This window comes from Labrus bergylta, chromosome 16 (genome assembly GCF_963930695.1).
Source record: "Labrus bergylta chromosome 16, fLabBer1.1, whole genome shotgun sequence".
Taxonomy (NCBI): Eukaryota; Metazoa; Chordata; class Actinopteri; order Labriformes; family Labridae; genus Labrus; species Labrus bergylta.
In genome coordinates this window covers 666,067-688,595 of record NC_089210.1, presented here as the reverse complement: position 1 = coordinate 688,595, position 22,529 = coordinate 666,067, and the positions used below count along the sequence as shown (strand labels likewise).

Below are 22,529 nucleotides of genomic sequence, written 5' to 3'. Positions count from 1 at the left end.
GGTAACGGATCTATGTAGACCACAATAAACTTAAAAAAAGCTTTTTGCTCACATAAATCGTCTTTTTATTATTTGTTATTAATGCATTAAATGAATCCCTTTCTGCTCTCAATATTGCCTTTGTACCCGGGCGCCTCCATCAGGCTCCCCCTTATTAATCTTCACTTGAAATAAGAACAAAGGAGCTGTTAGAAACCCCCCAAAGCAAAGGCATGCAAAAAGCTGCATGTGCATTATAACCCCAATCTGATGTTTTGTGGTAGAAATGGGTGAAATTCAGTGAAATGGCAAAGCTGTGGAGAGAGAGGGTGGGGAGTTGGAGGGATGTGATGGAGAGAGATGAGGGAGGGGGGTGCAGGGAAATGAGTGTGTATGCATTTTCAAGGCGGTCTTTTCTGTTGCAAGGAGAGAAGAAAAAAAAACAGTAGTCCAACAGGAAAACGCACGGGGTCGAAGGAGGTATGCAAATGTGATTCTAGAGGCGGAAAGTGACGCCGGAGGTTTTCGTGTGTGTGTGTGTGTGTGTGGAGGCTTCAGAGATGTGTTTCATTTTAGTTGGAGATAGGTGGAATCACCTCAGCGGTGTGTGAAAGAGGGAGAGAGAGAGAGAGAGAGAGAGAGAGAGAGAGAGAGAGAGAGAGGGAGGCGAGGAGGGAACAAGAGGGGAGGAGGGGGCGGGGGTGTATGGACCTCACTGCTACGGGACCTACAGGCACCCCGATTGTGCTCCGCTTCTCATCATCATTTTTTGGAGGTGAGGACAAAAGAAAAAAAAAGGGGGGATCGGAGGGAAGAAAGGCCCGGGATCTGAGCGTCGTGACGGGCCCCCCCCCGACTTCGCCGCCGCTGGCCGGGGCTGTCCGGACCGAAGAGGGTGAAGGGAGAGCGGCGGAGGAGTCGACTCGAGGCTGGGGTTTCCTGCTCCTTTCAGTCCTTCGAGGGGCCTTGTGTTGCTTCGTTTTCAGGTGAGGGTCTCGTTAGCTCGCCTGTCATGCCTCTCCCTGTAAACCTTAGCTGTGTGTCCAGCCTGCGCTTCATGTTCTGATGCAGCTCTCTCTCTCCCTCTCTCTCTCTCTCTCCCTCTCTCTCTCTCTCTCTCTCTCTCTCTGCGTGTTTTCTGCAACATTTACTGAATATGTGAGGGGGGGAAACATCTGCACCTAATCACCTCTCTGCTGTAGCTGCTCGGCTGCCTCGGACCTTGAGCCAAACACGTCCACAAACGCTCCTTATAATGTCATAAACGCAAATTAGCTTGCCATGCTAAGATGCTAAGTAATATAGCTTAGCACCTAGCTCCCACATATGCGGCTCTGCTCTCAGATGTTGAGGTATTCAAGCTAACGCTAACATAAAGGCTGCACTGTAAAGCTACATGTATTGCGTATAACGTCACCTAGCTGCTGGCTAATGTAGCTTCTAAAGCTTCTACAGTGATGAATAATAAGAGAGCAGACGGTTATAATTATCTGCAACAACACTGCGTATGCTGTGATCAGTTAGGCAGCTGTGCACACACTGGAGAGGGTTTATTAACACTGCTCTGCATGGTGGATCATACTGAGTGCTGGTCCAACCTGAGCTGGCTGACCCTTAAATGTGACACCTGAGGTTGTCACGGTACCAGATTGTTAAACTCAGATACGGTTGTGGTCATGAAGGAACAATGTTGATGTCCTGTTTTGTTACCACAGCAACAAAAAGAGAAGATGGAGACACACAGGGTGTCACATACTGTTCATTATCACATTCATGATCTATTCTCTGGTTTTTAAATAAACACTAGGCCAGGGCTCAGGAGAGGAAATCATCCATCAGATATTGTTGGTAAAATCTGACACTAGCCCTTCACGAAGCGCCGCTGTCATAACGCCACCTTAAGGCGTTCATATGAATCCAGCAGCGGGGCAATATGTCTGAAATCACGAGTCCTGAACCCTATGCAGACCGCTGTTTCAAGGCGGGATATGTGACGTTTCGCCTTTCATATGAATGTTGTTGAGGCGTCATAGGGGGACGAAGTGATCCCCCCCCCAAACGAAGTAATGGAGGCGTTACAGGGACGAGACGGGATCAGCTGAGCCAGCAGGGGAGCGCGGCGCTGTGTGTGCGTTTGTGGGTGGAGCTCTTGCTGTGCTTCTGCGTGTGAATCGATAAGAACATCACGCCATCTTTGAATCGGTATGAATGCACAAAGACGTAATGGCGGCCGAGCTTAGCTACTCCGACTACTACGACTGAAAGGGGCTGTTTCCTCACAGCAGTGCGGAAGCTCCACACACACACACACACACACACACACACACACACAGAGCACTGCACTCCCCCGCTGGCTCCACTGATCCCAGTCCCAGCCCTGTAACGCCTCAGAAGACGTTTTGTTGCCGTGGTAACCAAACAGGCAACAATCAATATTGTTTTTGTTTTTTAAGACTTTTTATTTTGAAGGACAGCTGAAGAGAGACGGAGACATTTGGGGGGGGGAGTGGGGGATGACCTCCAGTAAAGTGCCACGTCGGATTGGAACCCACGGCCGCTGCGATGATGACTGTAGCGTCTGCACATGGGGCGGGCAACATAACCGCTAGGCCATCCAGTGCCCGGCCTGCGTCAGCTTTTTAAAAAAAAAAAAAAAATCGCTGGGCCCTCCGTTGTAAATAGCTCGACTTTTGGGACCACCACCGCACTTGTCAATGTCACCTTACCGACCAATCAGAATCAAGAAAGGGGCGGGACATTTGTTAGCAGCTTTGACTACAACAATAGCGGAGGAGAAACTAATCTGACAATTCCAGAGCTGCTGCTGATGCCAGGACACCATTCAGTGACATTTTCTTGGTGATGTTTCCTTGAGTAAAACTGAGTGTCACTAAGGAAGTGGAAGTTAATCCTTTGTAACCTAGCAACAGTAAGCGCTGGAGAGAACCGTTAATGGACACATGCCTACATTTGTTTATTAAGTTAACAGAAACGTATGGGGGAGCTTGAGGTCTTACAGTCGTTTAAGGAAGTCTGAAATTTGATATTCTCAATTTAAAGCCTCTGAAGTCTTAAATGTATTTAGAAAAGTCATGAGTGTTGCCATGACGATGGCCTTAAACTTCACACCAATATGGAGAGCAGAAAGGGACTAAAAACGGTCTTTGTAAGTCTTCATTTTAACTTTGACTATCTTAGGGGTTCCCTGAAGCTCCTGCAAACTGTCTAAAGTGCACAAATAGTTTGGCCACAAAATGTTCATTCTCTCCCTCCGGTTGCAGCTATTGGTTGAAAAAATGACCTTTGACCTAAGATCTGAAGAAGTCCCTTTTCTTTTCTATCGCTCATTAGAATAACAGAATTTGGTGCGCCGGTAGCCTAGCGTGTATGGAGACCTGCTCAAAAGTTTTGTTCTAGTCTGGGGGTGGAGTCCATGGGTGGAGATACCAGGGGATGGGAGGGGATTTGTTTTTACCAGAATCCCACTGTGACATCACAAGGAGAGCACATTTGAGACAGAGCATTTTTCTCTGTGTTGTAAGACTTATGCAGACCACAAACAAAGGACTGGATGGTTTATTTCACATGTTGTGGGTCAGTAGACTCTCAGGTTACACAGATATATGTTCACAAACACTGTACAAGTGGATTTTTCATAATTTGTCCCCTTTAAATCACCTGCTACTGAAAATAATTGAATATTTTGACAACCTAACAAAACCCAGGTTACAAGGTCTGACCTGTTAGTGGTTCCACACTCCCTCTTTCTTCATCTCATCACTTTCTCTGCAGTGAAAACAACACTGTGTGGATATATCCACACTGAGACTGACAGGTAAATAATCATAAAACTGTTGTTTTGGGTGGCTTAAGGTCTGCACTTACACAACAAAAGTCACTCGACGTGTGTTAGGGCCATTAACCATTTTACTGTGTGCTCCAGGCAGACAATAGAGGCTCGTGTCACAGAGGGCAATTATAGCTACTGCTGACCCCATAAAGGTGGCGCCATCCCTTTTAATTATCACCTATAATAATTAAAGCCCATTAAAAGAAGTAAAAACCAGTAAAGTTAATGGGCTTGGGTGTCAGTGTAAAGCAGTGGGAGAGGCTCTGCTGCTGTCTTTGCTCGATGAGGTTGTTTGTTTACATGTGGAGAAGTGTTTGTGACCTTGTGTCCGTGTTGCTTTTGTTTCCTAAACTGCTGCTGCTGCCGCTAACCCACTTTCCTCTCCACCAGCTCTGTTTGTTATCAGTCGGGGGAGACGGCTCAGTCGTGTGGTGTTAACGCTCCAGCCACAGTAAATGTCCTACCCTTGGTGCATATTAAAGTAGAAGCTTTAATAAGAGGCCAGACTTCTTTTTTTTTTTTAAAGTAGCAGCGTAAGAAATGTAGACGTTGTTGGTTTGGTGAATCTGTTTGTTGGATTATTGAGGTGGACCACCAAAAATAATTCAACTGATGGGAAATGTTGATGTAATCTGTTTGATCCTGGATAGGGTTGTCACTGTCTCAATATTTAAAGTATTATGAACTTTGATATGATTCTTGTCAAAAACAAACGAAGAAGTCAACAATATTGGGTAATTTCTTACTGTTACTGCCTCCTAAGATGGTAAAGAGGCCGAATCACTTCGTCCCCCAAATAACGCCTCCGTGGCTTTTAGATTGATTGCGTTGAAACGTCAGTGGGGCGTAAATATTGCGCCTTGAAACGGCAGTCTGAACGGGGATCAAATTGCAAAAAAACATTGCCAACATTTCTGTTATTGTGCAATAAAACATTGTGCAGAAGTTTGGTGTGGTAGTATAGGTCATAAAATATCAGATTTTAAAATTCATGGCATCGAGAAAGTATCAAACCATCGAAACCTTAATGCTGGATCGATCTAAACAAAGTCTTATCAAAGCTTTACAATGTCATTTTGTAAGTTTAGTTGTGGTTGTAAGTATCTTTTCGTCTACCACTTAACTGTTTAAATTTACTCAGATTACTGTAGATAGAAAATACATCAAAATAGTCTTTGAGTCTTCCACATTCATGATGCTGTCCATGATAATTATAATTATTATATTCTAACAGTGCTGATACACTTGCAGTTTCATGCTAACATTTTGATCCGTCTTTTGTATTTGCAGACCCGCGAAGGCGTCTGGACAGCGTCTCCTGGAAAAAGTGCTTATCTGCCTGGAAATACTGAAGAAAAAACTGAAAACAGGAGCTTTAATTGACTGAACTTGAAGTGGACTAAAAGGATTACCCTCCTTTTGGAAAATTGTTGCCATGGAACTAGGTAGAATTAAATGATGGTAGAGGGAAAAACACGAAGGTAAGGACAGCAGCACGCTGAAGATACAGGAAGGCTCCGAGAAGAATCCCAACACATTTACTAAACAGGGACCAAAGACTTTTACAGTCCTGATGAATGCATGTAGCAGAAAAGTAGAAAGAAAGCAGTATTTGAAAGGGAATGACCAAGAAAAAGGACATCTTGAAAAATATTACACTCTGCATCCAAGAGCTGATGAGAATATCAATGGAGTGTTTTCCTCTGGGAGTGTTTAGTGAGGGTCGGTATTCTGACCTGTATTCAGTTTTTGTCTCACCCAGGTGTGAGTCCAGTCCTGGCAAACATACGGAGGAACTGAAGGATTGTTGTGACCAAACCCAGTCTCAATGGTTTTATTGAGATTTCTTTTTTTTTTTTTTTTGCACACGATGCTAGTGGATTGCAACATAATTAAATCCTAACATACAGAAGAAGCTTGCTCGAGCTGTTGTTGAAGCAGAGATGACTGTATACCTGTAAAGACTTCTCAAGTTGAACATTTCACACGGTGATGCTTCAGTCGTCTGTGATATCTTAGCCTGCTCAGTGCCAAAACTGTTTCAGCTTCATTGAAAGGACATCACACTTTTAATATTGTATTTTTCTGCAGAAGAAACCTGCGCCAATACATCTTTTTTCTTTTTAAGAATCACATTTTTTTAGGTGAAACTTTAAAAAGAAAACACATCATCACATGAAAGATTTTTTACCATTTGGCCTTTTCATATACTGCTAAAATCACCATCAGCTAAACCTCTCTTCCCTACTTTCCTCTCCTAACAAAGTGATCACATCCTCTGTGATACATATTCCCCAGCTTGAATCTGTCTTGGATTTTGAAAGCATTTCCCTGCTTCACTGCCAGGCTCTCATAGACTCTCTCTTTGTCATTTATGGTTACTGCTATAAGCCAGGTTTTTGATCAGAAGCATTCCCTACAATAGACACTGACAGATATTTCCATTTTTGATCCAAACTTGGAAAAAACAATGCAGAATTTTTCAAACAGCCCGGCTCCACCCTCTCTGCTCCCGGGGTTTAGTGGGAGGGGTGGAGGGGGACCTCTGTATCCCCCTCAGCCAGCAGAGCCTCAGATCTCTCCAAGGATGACAGATGATTATGCAGGGATGCAACAGCAGAGCCTGCACAGAGGCCATCACCTCCCCGGTCAAGCCAGCCACATGCTCGCTTACAGCGCTCGAAACAGAGGAGCTGTGGAGGCAGCACCGTCACAGGGGGGCATTCACAGCGGCAACACTAACAACCCCTACAGGAAGGACGTCATGGATTATTATTTTTCAATGGGGGGAAAGGACAGACACAGAAGAGGGGGCATGGGCTATGGCGCAGGCTTTGGGTACCCTAATCTGGATGGACATATACCTCATCAATACCGACATGCTGGATCTGGCTCTGCACCAACATCTGGCATGATGTCATATCCAGCGGACTTCAGCTCCAGTGCCGGTTCAGGTGGAGGGGCTGGTGCTGGAGCGTTCTCTCCGTCTCATCAGTACACTATGAGTCAGAACCCTGCAATGCAGTCGGTGCCGGGTTCTCAGATGCAGCACCGCCAGCACAGCCAAACCTTCCCCGCTGTCCACCACGGGCAACAGCAGAGAAGCTATCCACACTCCGGGCACAGAATGACCCCCCAGTACCCACACTACTCCCCACAGGGTGGTGCATCCACTGGGTCGTCAGGAATGTACAGCCCCCCTCCACAAAGATATCTGGATGGGGCTGCCGGCACTGGGTTCGATCCCAAAGTCAACAGCTCTCCCAGTGTCAACTCCAGTTCAAACTCAGTCTCCAGTTCAGTTGCTGCTAACAATGTGGGGCAAATGGAGAATGTTCAACAGGGTTACCATGCTGCAAATTATCCCGGATATCCCCCACAGACACACTCACTCCACAAGCAAGCTACACTCCAGCACCGTAACTCACAGCACAATTTAGGGGTAGGTTATGACAACTCTCTCAAGATGCAGCACCAGGGCCCGTCTCCAGGCTCTGCTTATGCTAAACATCACCAAGCCTCCAATCCTAGTATACCTCAAGCAGCATCTCAAGAAATAGCCAAATCCCCGATGCACCCCAATACTCAACAGACCCAAATCAACCAAAACTTTAGCCCCATATCCAACCCCTCTCCTGCTGCTTCTGCAGTGCATTCCCCCAGTTGTAGCTCCTCTCCTTCCCCTCTTATGGGGGTCTCAGAGTCACATGGAAACCCCTTGGGTCATGGTCCTTCACACCCACTGACATCAAACCCTCGTAGCAGCCATGGTCAGGGTAGATTACTGCAGACCATGCCTCAATTAAGTCCCACGCCCAATTCAAATAGCAGCATCAGTAGTTGTGGTAGCAGTGGCAGTCATAAAGCTCACAGCATGAGTGCAGTTGGAGGGAGCAGTCTTCCTCCAATAGGTCGAAACAAAATGGGTCTAGGCCCAGGGTTTGGGTCTCGAGAGGAGGGCCCTTCCATATATTCAGCTTCTGTGCTTGATAAAATGCAGGACTCCAGCCTGAATAGTCTTAATGCCTTGACATCACAAGTAGCCAATTTACCAAACACAGTGCAGCACATGCTCCTCACTGACACCGTGCTTTCACAGAAGAAGGGGAAAGATGGGGGGCAGATGCAACAGGCATTACATGGCTTGCCCCCATCACAACCAAGGAGTAGAAATGCGAGTGCAGCCTCCAGTACAAGCACAGTTAAAGATGGATGTGCTGTGATGATTGGTGATGGTGCTGGCTTAGACGCTGGTGGCGATGAAGACTCCTCGCTGATATCAGTGGGAGCTTCATCAGGGACTAAGAGGGAGCGTGAGGAGGGGTTTTCTGAGGGGGAACATAGGAGAGTAAGGCAGATGAGTGGTGCAAGCAGTGGATCTGAAACAACTGGCTTTCCAACTCAAACACAAATAGGACAGAATGTTAAAACTGTCACCTCTGATTCATTGTCAAAAGAATCAAAAGTTTGTGAAACTAAAAGAAATGAAGCTCATGTTCCCTCTTCATTATCTCCATCAGAGACTGGATTAATGTCACATTCAGCACCCCCAGTTCCCTCCTCCCCTTCATCCACCTCCTCCAGTATTGCTCCTCCACAGCCAAACTGTGTTTCAGAGCCTGGTTTAACATATAGCGAACACAGAGGAGGCAATGTTAAGACAAAAGAAATTAAAAACGAAGTAATTAAAAGTGAAAGCGAAGGTGCAGCTGGGAAAACAGAGAAAGGCAGCAGTCAAATGCAACAAGATGGAGAAGTAAGAACACAAAATGGTCAAGCCAAAGAAAATAGGTTGCACGCTGCCTCCAGATTACACAATAATGAAGAAAAGCTTACATCTGAGGAACAGCAGAGTGTCAGTGGTGTCGGAGTGATTGTTTCAGCCCGGTCTGACGGAAGCCACACTGAAAAAAGCAAACGTCCCCAAGACAACTGTATAGAAGAGAAACAGCCACACTCTTACTTAAGAGAGGCGAACAGCCATAATGGAGAGGAAGGTATGGATCTTACTTTATATTCCTCCCTTCACCAGAAATCAAATTTTGGACGGACTCAAAATCCTCCCCAGTCTGGACCCCACAAATATGGCCACCCAGAGTCAACATATGGCTCAGATTTGTCAGCGAGGAACAGAGGCAGGGCTGGAATGGAATCAAATTCCAGATACTTAGGGTACCAACAATCACAATCTGGTTATGGTCCTGTGCAACCAAAAGATTCTGGTTCTGTAGCAGAGGCTTTGGTTAAAAGAGGGCAAGGAGCAGGGTCAAAGGGTCATGAGGAGAACTCCCAAATGCAGCAATTTCCAAGCCTTTTACAAGAGGTTCTTCAAGGTTACAATTTAGACAGACGTTACAGCAGACCTGAACAGGCATTTCCTGCACATCTACAAGGCCAACAACAATTTCAAAGCAGACACCCGTATAACATGACTGATGCTATGAGGATGCAAAGTGGAGTTAGTGAAGCTTCGGCTCATTCTGCCCAAATTGGAAGCTCTGGAAAGCACCCACATCCAAACCAGAGGCATGGAAATGAGCCTGATTTTAACACAGATCCCCAGTCTTCAGTGAAGTCAGATGTGTCCAACAGTAAGATCATGCTGAATGCTGAAAAAGCTGAAGTGGGTGTGACCCAGAGTCATTTACCACAGGCTACAGAACCTCAGCCAACTCCAACAAAACACATAAACTTAGCTGACTATTCTCTACCACAGAGAAAAGCTTTATCCAGTGTGTCCACTCCATCTTCTGCTGTTCAGGAACTCCTTTTGCAAGAGCCAGAGCCGCTATCAGGAGGCATTGGTCCAACTGAGTCCCAAAAATCATCAGGCTGCACATTAGCCCCATCAGAGCGGCGTTCAGTTATCTGTGATGTGTCGCCAAACAGACGCAGCACACCAGAGAGGGACAGAGAGAGAGAGAAAAGTCAGAGTGGAGCCTCTGTGATACAACAGCCATTTTCCTCTCCAGCAGCAGCCAATGATCTGAGTAAAAAAGATATTGGGGAGAAACCAGGGGTGAAAATTGAAACGGCATCAAAGGAGGCGAGCGCAGAATCTGCAAATTTACAAACTGACCATCATAGTAGTGGTGGAGGTAATGACGCTGATATGGAGTATCATTCCAAGTCTGCTCACTCATCTGGTGTAATTAATGCTGACCCCTACAGGAGAGGTAATGCTGACATAACACACTTGCCTTCTCATCCTATGAGCACTAATCCTTTATCCTCACCGTCGAGACATCCGTCCTATCTTCACGGGGTCGATTTGTCAGCTGGCAGTGGAAGCACTTTTCCTGGATATCGATATGGAGATACAAGAGAAGGCAATTTGATGTCCCGCAGTAACCCCCATTTCCCCCCCCACCATCCTTATCACAGTTTATCCCCCCAGACTCAATCCCCAAGTAAGCTGCAAATATATCCTCACCCCCGTGGTCCCCCTCACCACCCGCATGAAATGAGTGACTGGGTAAAAGCGATGAACAGACCATCAAAGGAGATGATGATGCAGCCTGGTTCATCACCAGGGCGACATAAAGTCAGCCAATCAGAGCACAGACAGAGGATGATCTCTCAAACTGACATGCCCGGTGATCAACATGCAACCAAAACGTCACTCCATCATCAAAGCCCGTATTTTGATTTAAAGATGTGGGAGTCAACGCACGCTGTAAGAGAAGGCAGCAGAATGATGGAGGGTGACTCCTACTACAGAACACAGCCCCCTCCCCCCCCTCCTCCTCCTGCTGCGATAGCTTCTCATGGTCCTGCTCCTCCACAGCTGACTCACAGCCAAAATGCTGCTGAACCTGAGGCCTCCAGGGGCGCCATAGAGGAAGCCAAACAGCCCTGCCCACCCCCTCGTCCCAGCTCTGCTAAGCCTTTAGCCGACATGAACTCCACTCAGCCAAAATTGCAGCGTCAAACTAAAGGTGGGGGTTCAGGAGACACAAATCCGTTAATGTTGCGACGGAGGGTCCGTTCTTTTATCTCTCCAATTCCCGCCAAAAGGCATCTCCAGGATACGTCTCAGCAGAGGGCCGCCACCAATTCTCATCACTCCCCTGTGGCTCAGACTGAGTCTAGCCATCACAATGAAGATGACTCAGCAAGTTCAGACACCCCTTGTCCTCGGCTTTCTTCTCCTCTGCTCGGAGAGAATACCTTTTCACAATCTCTCTCTCCAACAGGTGGTAACACCAAGGTTTTGCCAACCCGTAAAGGCCGAGGTTTGAAACTGGAGGCGATAGTGCAGAAAATTACTCCAAATATTAAGAAGCCAACAGGCCACACTGATGACGAGTCAAATCATTACCCAGGTTTCTCTCCACCCTTTAATGATTCACAGGACCAAGACTTAGCACATTTCCCGAGGGTGGCAGGAGGGGATGATAGTTATATGGATGAAAGTCACTCATTAAACGACATGATTCCCTTCAGAGGAGTTGACGACGCCGGACCTTTAACTCTGTCTGCCTTCCCCTGTGACCCTACTCAGGCATCCCAAGCACTAAAACAACAAGACTTTGACTTTGGATTAGGAGCAGCTGTGGCTTCAGCATCAGGAGACAAGGAGGACTTTGCTCTGCTTGGACCTTTACCACCTCCTCCTCCTCTTCCACGACCAGTCCAAGGTTCTCCACCTCCATCTTCATCTGCCCTGTCAGACATTCAACATTTCACCAACACGTACCAACAGCTTGAAACGCGTAGAGGAGAGCAGTCTGCTGCTAATCTTCTCCGACAGAAACTCCAAGAATCTGGTATAGGGTTTGATGATTATCCTGGAAGCGACTACTATGGCACAACGCCGCCCCACCACAACCAGGCTCAAGGACACATGCTGAATAGACAGCATCAGATGTCCTCTAGTAGGTCCAGTCTGTCGCCACAAGATTCTAAACAATCAGATAGCCTCGTGCCTAAAGGCTATTTCCCATCTGGCAAGAAAAAGGGCAGGCCTGTGGGGAGCGTGAACAAACAAAAACGGGCCCAGAACCCAGCCCAAGCACAGGCGCAAGGTCAGTCTCAAACCCAGGGCCAGAACATGACCATGAGTGCTCCTCCAGCCTCACTGACTCCAACTCCAGCTGATACAACACCTCCTCCGTCAGTGCAGACCATAGGCACCTCAGTACCTGTTGTCCCCCCTCTTATTGACCTTCAAAACACTCCCCCGCTTGCACCACCTGTTTTGACCCAGGTAGTTAAAGTAGATGTTGAAAGTGAGGACACACAGCCAGAGGTCGAAGTGAAACCTGCAAGGAGGAGACGCAAAGGTGTGAAAGATGAAGACGACCCGCTAGAGGCAAGAGGTCGTCAAAGAAGGAGGAGGAGAGGAGCCACAGCGTCGACTTCAATAGCTAAAGATGACTCAGAAAATCTTTCAGGGGCAGGAGGGAACCTCAGTGCTAGTAGAGTACTTGTGGATCCAAACAGGAAGGGTCCGTTTATTCCGCACATACATGTGGAGAAAAAAGTACCAGAGATTGGGGCAGTGTGTACTATTGTAAATGCTGAGGAAGAAAAGATGAAAGGGGAGCGTAGTGCAGTCGGAGGGAAAGCGAGCGGGAGTGGAATTGATTCTCTCCTGACCTCAGCGCTTTCCTCCCAGTTATCTCGCAGAGACAGAGAGACAGAGAAAAGGGAGACAGACGAGGTGGAAACAACACTTCAGTCAGGGAAAGCACTCCCTTCATCTGGCTATGTTGTTTCAGGCCCTGTGATTACAGAGACCAATCACTCTGGTCGTCTGCTTTGCTGCCTCTGTCAGAAATGGGCAAATTACAAACACCTCGGAGATCTCTATGGGCCCTTCTATCCAGCTGAATACGCAGCAAAGCTTCCCAAGAATCAGCCCCAAGTCAGACAATGTCTAGCAACCACCGGCACAAACAAAATGGGACCAAACTCAGACATAAGCTCAAACTCTTTGAGCTCTTTCCAAGACACACAAACACAAGACACTCCGTTCAACAAGCCCTTCAATGAGAGTTACTATTCCATGGGATTAGATTCAAACCCAGCACCTTTTGCCTCTTCATTTAGAACTGCCTCAGTAGCCTGTAGAGAGGAAATGATGATGCATATGTCTGCTTGGTCCTGCCCCACCACCAGTAAAACACCATCCCTCTCCTGGGACATGAACCTGGACATCAGACCCATACCTGAGCTAAAGAGAGAGCCAGATCTCGAAATCGACCAACAACAGACTCAAAAGCAGATTCACCAGCCGCCAGACGAAGCTCAACAACGACCTCAACACAGAAAGCTGACCTCACACCCTCGCTTCAAAAGGAGGCACAAATCGAGCGAGGATTCCCCCAGAATGGTGCCATCCAACAGCAAAGCCTCCCTGCCCTTCCAGCCCCCTCCCCCAGCCCTGGACTCTCTGGGACCCCTGGCACAGCTCGCACAGCTCCCTCAGATGCCCATGGACCCGGAGGAGCTGTGGGTCCACGAAGGATGTATAGTATGGACCAGTGGAGTGTACCTTGTCAATGGGAGGCTGTACGGCCTGCAGGAGGCACTAGATGGCGCCAGAGAAACAGTGAGTGCCATCTATATTACTTGTATCTGTTTTGGGATAGCTCAGGTTTTTGACTAATTTCTGTTGTATACCTTTCTCATATATATATATATATATATATATGTGTGTGTGTGTGTGTGTGTGTGTGTGTGTGTGTGTGTGTAAACTGCAGCGGTAGTTCAATGCAAAGTATACTTTTTTTAATGCTTTATGAAACTCTATCAAGAAGTGTTTTTTCACTGAGCCTACCCAGAGAATCCTCCAACGCTTAGCGTCTCTTTATGCTGTTTCATATCTGATTTTGGGCCAGATTGAGGCGGTTTAATGGCCTGATGTAGCCCCCGGGCCTCCAATTGAATAGGTCTGCTTTACAGTATATTATTAAAAGTGTCCTCTTAAGCAATGATTCACCATCTGGTGCAGTTTAAAGATGTGTTGTTTGTGTTTATCTCTGCTCAGTGCTGCTCCTACTGTGACATGGTGGGGTCGACCCTGGGCTGCTACAGTAAAGGCTGCACACTTCGCTACCATTACCTGTGCGCTATCGAAGCAGGTGAGAAGATGAGTTGTAATAAAAGGACACTGTAAGATATGGGGTTTCTTCTTGTCTGTTCATTGGAGCAGATTAGCCCGTTATGAACAGAATAATTATTTGATACTACGTGGTAATACCTGTATAGTGCTGATACTTTCTGTCTCACATCCAGATTGCTCTCTGAATGAAGATAACTTCTCACTGCGGTGTCCGAAGCACAAGGTAAAGGAGAGGTTGGTTTTGAACATTATTTGCGTCTGACACTCCCCAGACTCCAATCACAGACGGAGCCGTTACACTCCATGTCTTTAAATGTTGTCCTATAACTCAGGCAATTTTCTTTCTTTCTCTCTTTCCCTCTCTCAACTCTCCTCTTCTTTTCTCCTCTAAGTTTACCCAGAGCATCCGGCCACCCAAGTCCGTTTACCTGGAGCAGTCAGAGAGAGGCTGAGAGAAACACAGAGGAAGAAGAGATGCAGGAGTCGTGGAGCTGTGAGTTTGGTCTCGGTTGTTTGTGTCTATGCTCTGATATTTTTCTTTCCAGATGTTTTCAGTGTGTCAGTATCTTTTTAAGTGTTTTCTTTAAAGAAGATCTTAAGACTTGAAGTCTTGAAGCTGTTTTTAACATGTTTACACCCATGTTCTTAAATTGATGAATGCCATGTCCTCGCTTGTGCATGTTATCCCTAATCCGATATAAAAATCCAGCTTCTTTTAACTCGGGATCATTTCTAAAATCTGGCCATTCAAACAACACAAAAACCCCTGAAATATTCATCCATGCCTTGATATCATCCAGACTAGATTACTGTAACTCTTTAGGCACACTCACACTAGGTGATGCACAGTACCTTGCCAAAGCATTGTTTGGACCAGAGAAGGTTAAGGAACTCCCCCACACGGCCGTTTTGGACGCCCCTCGGTTTGCCAGATATGAGAGCAGTTATCAGGTCAACAGGTGTTGCAGTGATGGAAGCGGTCAAGAGAAGTGGTTCAGATAGAATCCACTCTAGAGAGAGGGGGGGGGGGGGGGGGGGCAGCTCTCTATGATGTTTAGAATCTAGACTGCAGTATACATTTTAAACACTAGGGGTCAGAGTTACATACTGCTCCTTTAAATGTTCATAATTTCTCGAGTGTCTCGAGTGTAGTGAAATTGTTCTTTTTAATAGTCCAGTCTCTGTTAACCTCCTTGTTTGTGTTCTCTTCCAGGTTGGTTTGGACATTAAAAAGAGATGTGTTTGTGAAGCAGCCCCAAATGTGAAAGGACATGACTGACATCTGTGACGGAGAACAAACAAAAAGGAATGTACAATTTCTCAAACGGAATCAGCATTATTTACTTTGAAGAACACAGAGAAAAGAAAGCTTTTTTTTTTTTTCTAAAAGAAGTATTTGCTCTGTACTTACAAGCAGATAAAGAAAAAAAGACATGGACGTGCAACTCAAAGGAACGGATCTACACTTTAAAAATAAAAAAATAAAAAAATAAAAAGAGACGTCAGGACTGACAGAGGAGCTATAGGAACTTTCCTGTAAAGAACAAAAGAAACAAACTCCCTCTCTGGGCTCACGTTGGTTTCCCTCAAAGTGTTAAACGCATCATATCATCATTATTTTTATATTTTCTTTGTCTTTTCATCGTTCTGAAGAGGAGTTTCACGAGCAAGTTTGGAAGAAGAGATTTTTGTATTTTATCTTATATTAGGATGACCACAAGTATTATTATTTTAGTCCTCATTATTATTATTATTTTGTATCCTCGTCGTTATTTACTCATGAAAATGAAATGGATGTATCTGACTTTAAACACAATATCGGATTTTTTTTTTTTTTCATTCCTGGAGAGGGGGGGCGGAGCCAGAGCGACGTCGTCTGGAATGTCAGGGTCGAAGTTTGCCACAAAGACATTATTGCCTTGGAGAACGGACATTTGTTGCCTTTCAAAACAGTCCCGTGTGCGAATGGTTAGCGAGCAAGCGACCGTGTGTGTGTGTGTGTGTGAGTGTGTGTGTGTGCGAGTGTGCGAGTGTGTGTGAGTGTGTGAGTGTGTGTGTGTGTGAGTGTGTGAAGATATCTGGGTCTTTGATTCCATGTTTTGGTCCTTTTAAAAAGTGTTCTTATTTTTCATCGCTGGGGTTTTTACGGTACAGATAGTATTCACGGATATTCAGACGGACACAATCTTATTTTTCAAGTACAAAAAATGTTTGTTAAGTTGCGAGGACGACGGTGTTGTGAGAGGAGGAACAAAAACACTACGGACTTATGAGTGTCGGCCATCTTTAACTGTAGAAGATGACGGACGTGACGCTGAGGAGCAAAGGAAGCTACGTTTAGCTGACAGAAGTCGAAGCTGAAAACACTTTGGAGATGGTGTCATAGAAACGGCTGTGATTGGTCGACCGTTCCGGCCAATCCAAAGCGAGCCTTACCAAGTACTTTTTGAATGATTTCATCCTTCAGCGAGCGATTTGATTGGACGAAAACTAAATCCATTCAACAGAAGCATTGCCATGAAATTTAAAAAACACGGAGTCGTACATGTTGTCGTATCATTTTTTATTGTTATTCTTGTAAAAAACAAAAAAAAAAAAAGCTGAGCAGAAGACAGTTACACTATCAGAAACCATGCTGTATCAGAAACCTGTCAATATGTATATGAAATATGAATACACAGAAAAAATGCTTCAAGAATTCTCTTCTTATTTCTGAATCATTGTTGCGAACGCCTCTCATTGGACGTTCATCTGACGCTCTGCTCGCTTTTCTCTTTCCCACTTTGAAGCTCCGCCCTCTGTGGCCTCCTTCAAGTATTCTCACATTTACAGTCTCTCTCTGTCTCTTTTTCTGTCACACACACATGCCTATGTTTCCTGTTTTCCATCCCATCTTTGTAGCGTGATCGCCACATTCTGTTTCTTTTAAGACTTCATATGTGATGTTTTGATCCAGCAGATGTCGCCCTTGAGCTCCAGCATGAAACCAAAACAACTTGTGCTGCATTGTTGTGTTAGCATGCTAATGCTAGCGATCTTTATTCTGCTGGTATCTTCACACTGCATGTAAATTTACCTGAAATGAGCGTGATCTAGAAACACAGTTAAGCAGTGAGTACAGTATGTTATTCTTCTTTTCTCTAGTCCCTCAATTAAACAACTTTTATACACGAGGGGAGGAGTCAGCCGGCCGTCCTGGCGATGTAAACAAAGTGAAGATAGGACTCTGAAAACTCTGAAAACATCACAGACAGTGGGACTCGGGTGTTACACCCATTGTAGACAGTCATGACTCACAGAGTTATTTTCAGAGGAGATACTTGATTTCTACATTTAAGAGTGAAAAATCACAGAAAGACTTTAAGCTGTATTTAAAAGATGCGTTATTCTTACTGTACAGGGATGTGTGTGTTATGCATCATAAATCATAGAGAGTGATACACAATCAAAGACTTCTGAGGGTTGTGGAGGGTGCACGCTTATAGATTATAGACGTTTTCATAGCGCAATCTCGCAACAGCGCTGTAACGAAGCTCCGCCTCTATTAAGGGATTTCCACATACACACAAAGTCAAACATGCACACACACAGCGCTGTTGGTCAGCGTGTAGTGGAGTGGGTGGATGAAATTGTCCAAGATGAGAAGATAGAGCGATGTGTGTCATCTGCATCAGCAGTAATAAATCTTTATGCAGAATCGAGTCGTATTAGGAGTCAAGGGTCAGTAGAGTATGTCACAACAGTCCGAGACCGACATAAAAACTGAATCCCCAGGGGCGCTGCTGTCCAGTGGTTAAGGTGCGCCCCATGTATGCAGGCTGTGTTCATCCAAGCGGGTGAGCCAGGTTCAAATCCAGCCTGTCTCTCCTTTCCTGCATGTCATTCCCTTCTCTCTCTGTCTGATTTCAGACTCTATCCACTGTCATGTCTCTCCATTAAAGGCACATAAAGCCCAAATATAAATCTTTCAAAATTAAAAATAAAATCTGGATCCACAACCCTCTCAAGAGCAAGTCAAGACCACGCTAGCCGAGACCAAGACAAACTACAAATTAATGAGTTATTTGTTGTTTTAGAAAGAGGCGTTTTCCTTCTAATCACAGTTAAGACGTGTAAAAACAGCCGACCAGTCTGAGACCGAGACAAGACAAGTAAAAAAGCTTTCTGACAAAAACTTCAGATGTTAGAACGACTCGAAGGTGACTGTTGTTTGACTGCACTGAATGAATAACTCACCCGGAGAGAGCGCCCTCTGCTGGACTCACCTCCCAAAGCCAGATTTATCTCTGAATATTGTTGCACACATTCAGCACTGCAAAGCAATATTGTCCCGTGTTGTAGTGTGTTCCCTGACATTTCAAGGTCATGTTTATTTCCACTTGAGTTCTGTGTGCTGTAATAACGCTTCAGGCGAGGGCGCTGAAAACACGATTAGAGGTGAATGTTGCAGACAAAAATGAGTCTAGGAATGAAAATGAAAACAGATGGAGCAGAGTAGTCTGATTTGGATTTAATCAGATGGATTAAAGATGTGGAGTGTGTGTGTGTGTGTGTGGATCATACAGACTGGTAGAGGTCAGTGTGACGGCCCCAATCCTCCATCAGTCTTTGCTCTCTGATGAAGACGAGTGGAAGAGGAGGAGGAGAACTGGATGTTTCTGCTAACTTCTCCCTTCACCTGATGAGGAAACTGAGGACAGAGTACGACAGGCTTCAGCAGGCAAGTGTTTTAAAAGTTATTGTCTTTTGTGCAAATGAATTCACAGCTGGACGTCAGGTACTTAGAGGTTTTTGGTTTTTAAGCGTCGTGACAGAAATGTTTCTCTGATAAAGAGGTCTGTCTTCCCACCAATTATCCTCGCCGTGCTGATTGTCTGTCAGGGTCTTTTTTATTCTTTAAATGTGATTAGTCATGTTAAAACCTGCCGCTTCCCCCGCACCTTCTCTTTCCAAACACCTCACTAATCATCTCAGAGCTGCTTCTCCCTGGAAACTAATAACACGCTGCTCGTACTTTTAGTGACACGCAGGAGTGGAGGTGTGTTTGAAATGGAGGAGATTGACCGTGAACGACTGGAGGTGCTTTTTCACCGGCTCAAACTTTAGCATTGAGTGCTGATGGGGTTGAAGTTAAAAACATGACGTGATTTTCTTTTCAGCAAGATTTCAAATACATTTTAGACAAATTAGGACCTGCAAGTTAGCGGAGGTGTTTTCTTTCTTTATTCTTTATCACATATCAAATGCTGCTGAAACACTTACTTTAGTCTTTGTATAAACAAACCTTGAAAAGAAAGAACCCGCCACACTACTCCTGTTAGGCATCACCAATTCTTAAAAAAAAGCAAAACGTTTCAGTCCCTCTTAACTGTTTATTTATTTTCAATGTGACAGCTGTGTGTCCTATGCACCTACCCTATGCTTTGGCAGCGCCCCTCCAGCATGTGGCGCTCTAGGTGACCGCCTATATGGCCTATGCCAAGAGCCGGCCCTGACTCGACTAATATTCTTGTTGCTGATGAGTGTGTGATTGAGTGTCTACTTGTGTACCTATCAAACAGGGGACCTTGGTTTCGTTACTCAGTCGCCAACAGGTGACCCCCTCCCCCCCCCCCCCCCCCCCCCTTGTCATGTTTAAATTTAACTATGTTTTTTATGTGTGTCTGTGTGTGTGTGAGAGTACTTGTTGCTTACCTATCTAAGTGGGGACTTTGGTGTTGAAGTAATTCACAGAGGGGAGTGTGTGTGTGTGTGTGTGTGTGTGTGTGTGTGTGTGTGTGTGTGTGTGTGTGTGTGTGTGTGTGTGTGTGTGTGTGTGTGTGTGTGTGTGTGTGTGTGTGTGTGTGTGTGTGTGTGTGTGTGTGTGTGTGTGTGTGATCTGGTTTTTCCTACCCTTCTGTTGGGGTGCCAAGCGTATCGATCTGACTCTAAAGCCTCAAGCTCTAAAGCCATCGGTCTTACACCCCGCCTACCCAGTAAGGGTACGGCTGGCTGTTAAAGCGCAAATAAGATCAGGGTTACCAAAATGCTCTTATCCAAACCAGACGGGTAGATGAACTCCAGATGATTATCAGACACTTTCAGGACATTCAGTTCCTGATATTTCTGTGAATTTCCTTCCACACATATATTCCTTTCATCGTCACACTTCAAAGTAGGATGCTTGGTCAGACAGGTGGGTGGATGGAGGGTGAGCCTGGTAAGATCTTGCAGAGGGAGTGTGGTGTATTTTTTTAGGATTTCCCAGGAGTGCCATGAATATGTGAAAAGCTTTTTGAGTGAAGCAGCATTATTATTACTCTTGCATTTGACTTTTTTCCTTGTCTATTTCCTCCAGCAGCCCTGGTTTAACCCCCCTCATCATGACATTCCTGCAGCAGATACGTTCTCCTCACCTCTCCTTCATCCAGACCGTCGTCTCTCTCTTTCTCGGTGGCTTCGCCCTCCTGTCCTCCTATTGGTGCGTCGGTCAACAGAAGGTGCCTAAGCCGCTCTGTTCGCCCACCAAGCACAGCAACTGCATCCCCGTCCCCGGCGTCTCCAACTCCTCCAGCATCCAGTTCTCCTGGGACACGGGGGACGACCGCTTTGTCTTCCCAACCTTTCACACCGGCCTGTTCATCATCTGTGAGGAGAACATCTACAAAGACGCCTGGGGTAAGGAGCAGGAAGATCGTATAGAATCCTCAGTCGCTTATTATTCAAGTTTTGAGATATGTCCGTCCGCCCGCGGGTCCCGTGCATGAGATGTTTTCTTAAACACACGATTGTGTACATAACTCATGCTGTACATCATTTGAAAGCTGTCCATGTCACCAACACAGCAGTGATAAGAAAAGTTAACAGTGATTTCAAAAGCAATAAAAACCAATATTGAATGCATCTGATTGAGCAGTCAGAGGAAATAAAATGAATAAAACAAAATAGGATTGAAGAGAAGAAATCTTAAATAAAAGCCATATTTACAGTTTTATATCAGAACCATTTGGATTGCATAAGTAATATTTGCAGATCAGATTGTCAGCTTGTTCGAGGATATTCCCCAAGGTGAGCTGCTCGGAAACAGAAAGTGAGTTAAAACTATCTGAACTTAAAATACAGATCACAGCAGGAGAGGAAATCCAAGGTGATGATATGAACTGAGGCCCGAGGTGTGTTGATTTGTGTCTGTGTGTGTGTCTGTGTGTGTGTGTGTGTGTGTGTGTGTGTGTGTGTGTGTGTGTGTGTGTGTGTGTGTGTTTGTGCTCGGCCCAAAGAGGATTATCATCAGTGTGTTTTCTGCTTGCAGAGATTTAGCCTTCATGACTCAATTATGGATTAGAAACCCGGGAGAGAGAAAGGTTAATAGGATTCAGGAACACAGGCCGAGTTTTCACCGTCTCATCTGCAGCTGATTTGAAACAGATTTTAAGGATTTAGTTTGAATGATACCAAAGTCCAGCCAAAAATATAACCTGGCTGATGTGATCATATACACAGTATGTAAAGAGGAGATATCCCCCCCCTCCTCCACCTTTTCAAACAGCCCCCCCTCCACCTTTTCAAACAGTCCCCTCCTCCACCTTTTCAAACAGCCCCCCCTCCACCTTTTCAAACAGTCCTCCTCCACCTTTTCAAACAGTCCTCCTCCTCCACCTTTTCAAACAGTCCCCTCCACCTTTTCAAACAGTCCTCCTCCACCTTTTCAAACAGTCCCCTCCTCCACCTTTTCAAACAGTCCCCTCCTCCACCTTTTCAAACAGTCCTCCTCCACCTTTTCAAACAGTCCCCTCCTCCACCTTTTCAAACAGTCCCCTCCTCCACCTTTTCAAACAGTCCTCCTCCTCCACCTTTTCAAACAGTCCCCTCCACCTTTTCAAACAGTCCCCTCCACCTTTTCAAACAGTCCCCTCCTCCACCTTTTCAAACAGTCCCCTCCTCCACCTTTTCAAACAGTCCTCCTCCACCTTTTCAAACAGTCCCCTCCTCCACCTTTTCAAACAGTCCCCTCCTCCACCTTTTCAAACAGTCCTCCTCCTCCACCTTTTCAAACAGTCCTCCTCCACCTTTTTTAACAGTCCCCTCCTCCACCTTTTCAAACAGTCCTCCTCCACCTTTTCAAACAGTCCCCTCCTCCACCTTTTCAAACAGTCCTCCTCATCCACCTTTTCAAACAGTCCCCTCCTCCACCTTTTCAAACAGTCCTCCTCATCCACCTTTTCAAACAGTCCCCTCCTCCACCTTTTCAAACAGTCCCCTCCACCTTTTCAAACAGTCCCCTCCACCTTTTCAAACAGTCCCCCTCCACCTTTTCAAACAGTCCTCCTCATCCACCTTTTCAAACAGTCCCCTCCTCCACCTTTTCAAACAGTCCTCCTCCACCTTTTCAAACAGTCCCCTCCTCCACCTTTTCAAACAGTCCCCTCCACCACCTTTTCAAACAGTCCCCTCCACCACCTTTTCAAACAGTCCCCTCCACCACCTTTTCAAACAGTCCTCCTCCTCCACCTTTTCAAACAGTCCTCCTCCTCCACCTTTTCAAACAGTCCTCCTCCTCCACCTTTTCAAACAGTCCTCCTCCTCCACCTTTTCAAACAGTCCCCTGTGGTCTAAATGAAACATCTGTGCTTTGGTCAGAATATAACATGAATC

The 22,529-nt window shown here is 45.7% G+C and overlaps 1 protein-coding gene and 1 pseudogene across 4 annotated transcripts; both read left to right on the top strand.

Moving 5' to 3' along the window:
- The first annotated feature begins 248 nt into the window (after positions 1 to 248).
- Positions 249 to 16,596, top strand: tcf20 (transcription factor 20). 4 transcript variants are annotated; one of them, XM_065964418.1, is made up of 6 exons: positions 658 to 965; positions 5,120 to 13,385; positions 13,824 to 13,917; positions 14,072 to 14,121; positions 14,291 to 14,391; positions 15,112 to 16,596. In XM_065964418.1, exons 2-5 carry the CDS (start codon positions 6,300 to 6,302, stop codon positions 14,348 to 14,350), a joined length of 7,290 nt encoding a protein of 2,429 aa, XP_065820490.1. In that variant the 5' UTR covers positions 658 to 965; positions 5,120 to 6,299; the 3' UTR covers positions 14,351 to 14,391; positions 15,112 to 16,596. The 4 variants fall into 4 exon arrangements, with proteins under 4 accessions (XP_065820492.1, XP_065820491.1, XP_065820490.1 ...); XM_020659673.3 differs by having other exon boundaries at positions 661 to 965; positions 14,072 to 14,132; XM_065964420.1 differs by lacking the exon at positions 15,112 to 16,596 and having other exon boundaries at positions 249 to 965; positions 13,824 to 13,948; positions 14,291 to 14,396.
- Positions 16,597 to 19,608: 3,012 nt separating this feature from the next.
- Positions 19,609 to 22,529, top strand: part of LOC136183004 (germ cell-specific gene 1-like protein) — an 8,281-nt pseudogene continuing 5,360 nt past the window's right edge.

What these genes read in the sequence shown, in the direction of transcription:
- tcf20 (XM_020659673.3), top strand. Translation starts at nt 6,300, where the DNA reads ATGCAGAATTTTTCAAACAGCCCGGCTCCACCCTCTCTGCTCCCGGGG. An exon ending in TAGATGGCGCCAGAGAAACA is followed by an intron (nt 13,386 to 13,823) that starts GTGAGTGCCATC and finishes ATCTCTGCTCAG; the next exon opens with TGCTGCTCCTACTGTGACAT. An exon ending in AAGCACAAGGTAAAGGAGAG is followed by an intron (nt 14,133 to 14,290) that starts GTTGGTTTTGAA and finishes TTCTCCTCTAAG; the next exon opens with TTTACCCAGAGCATCCGGCC.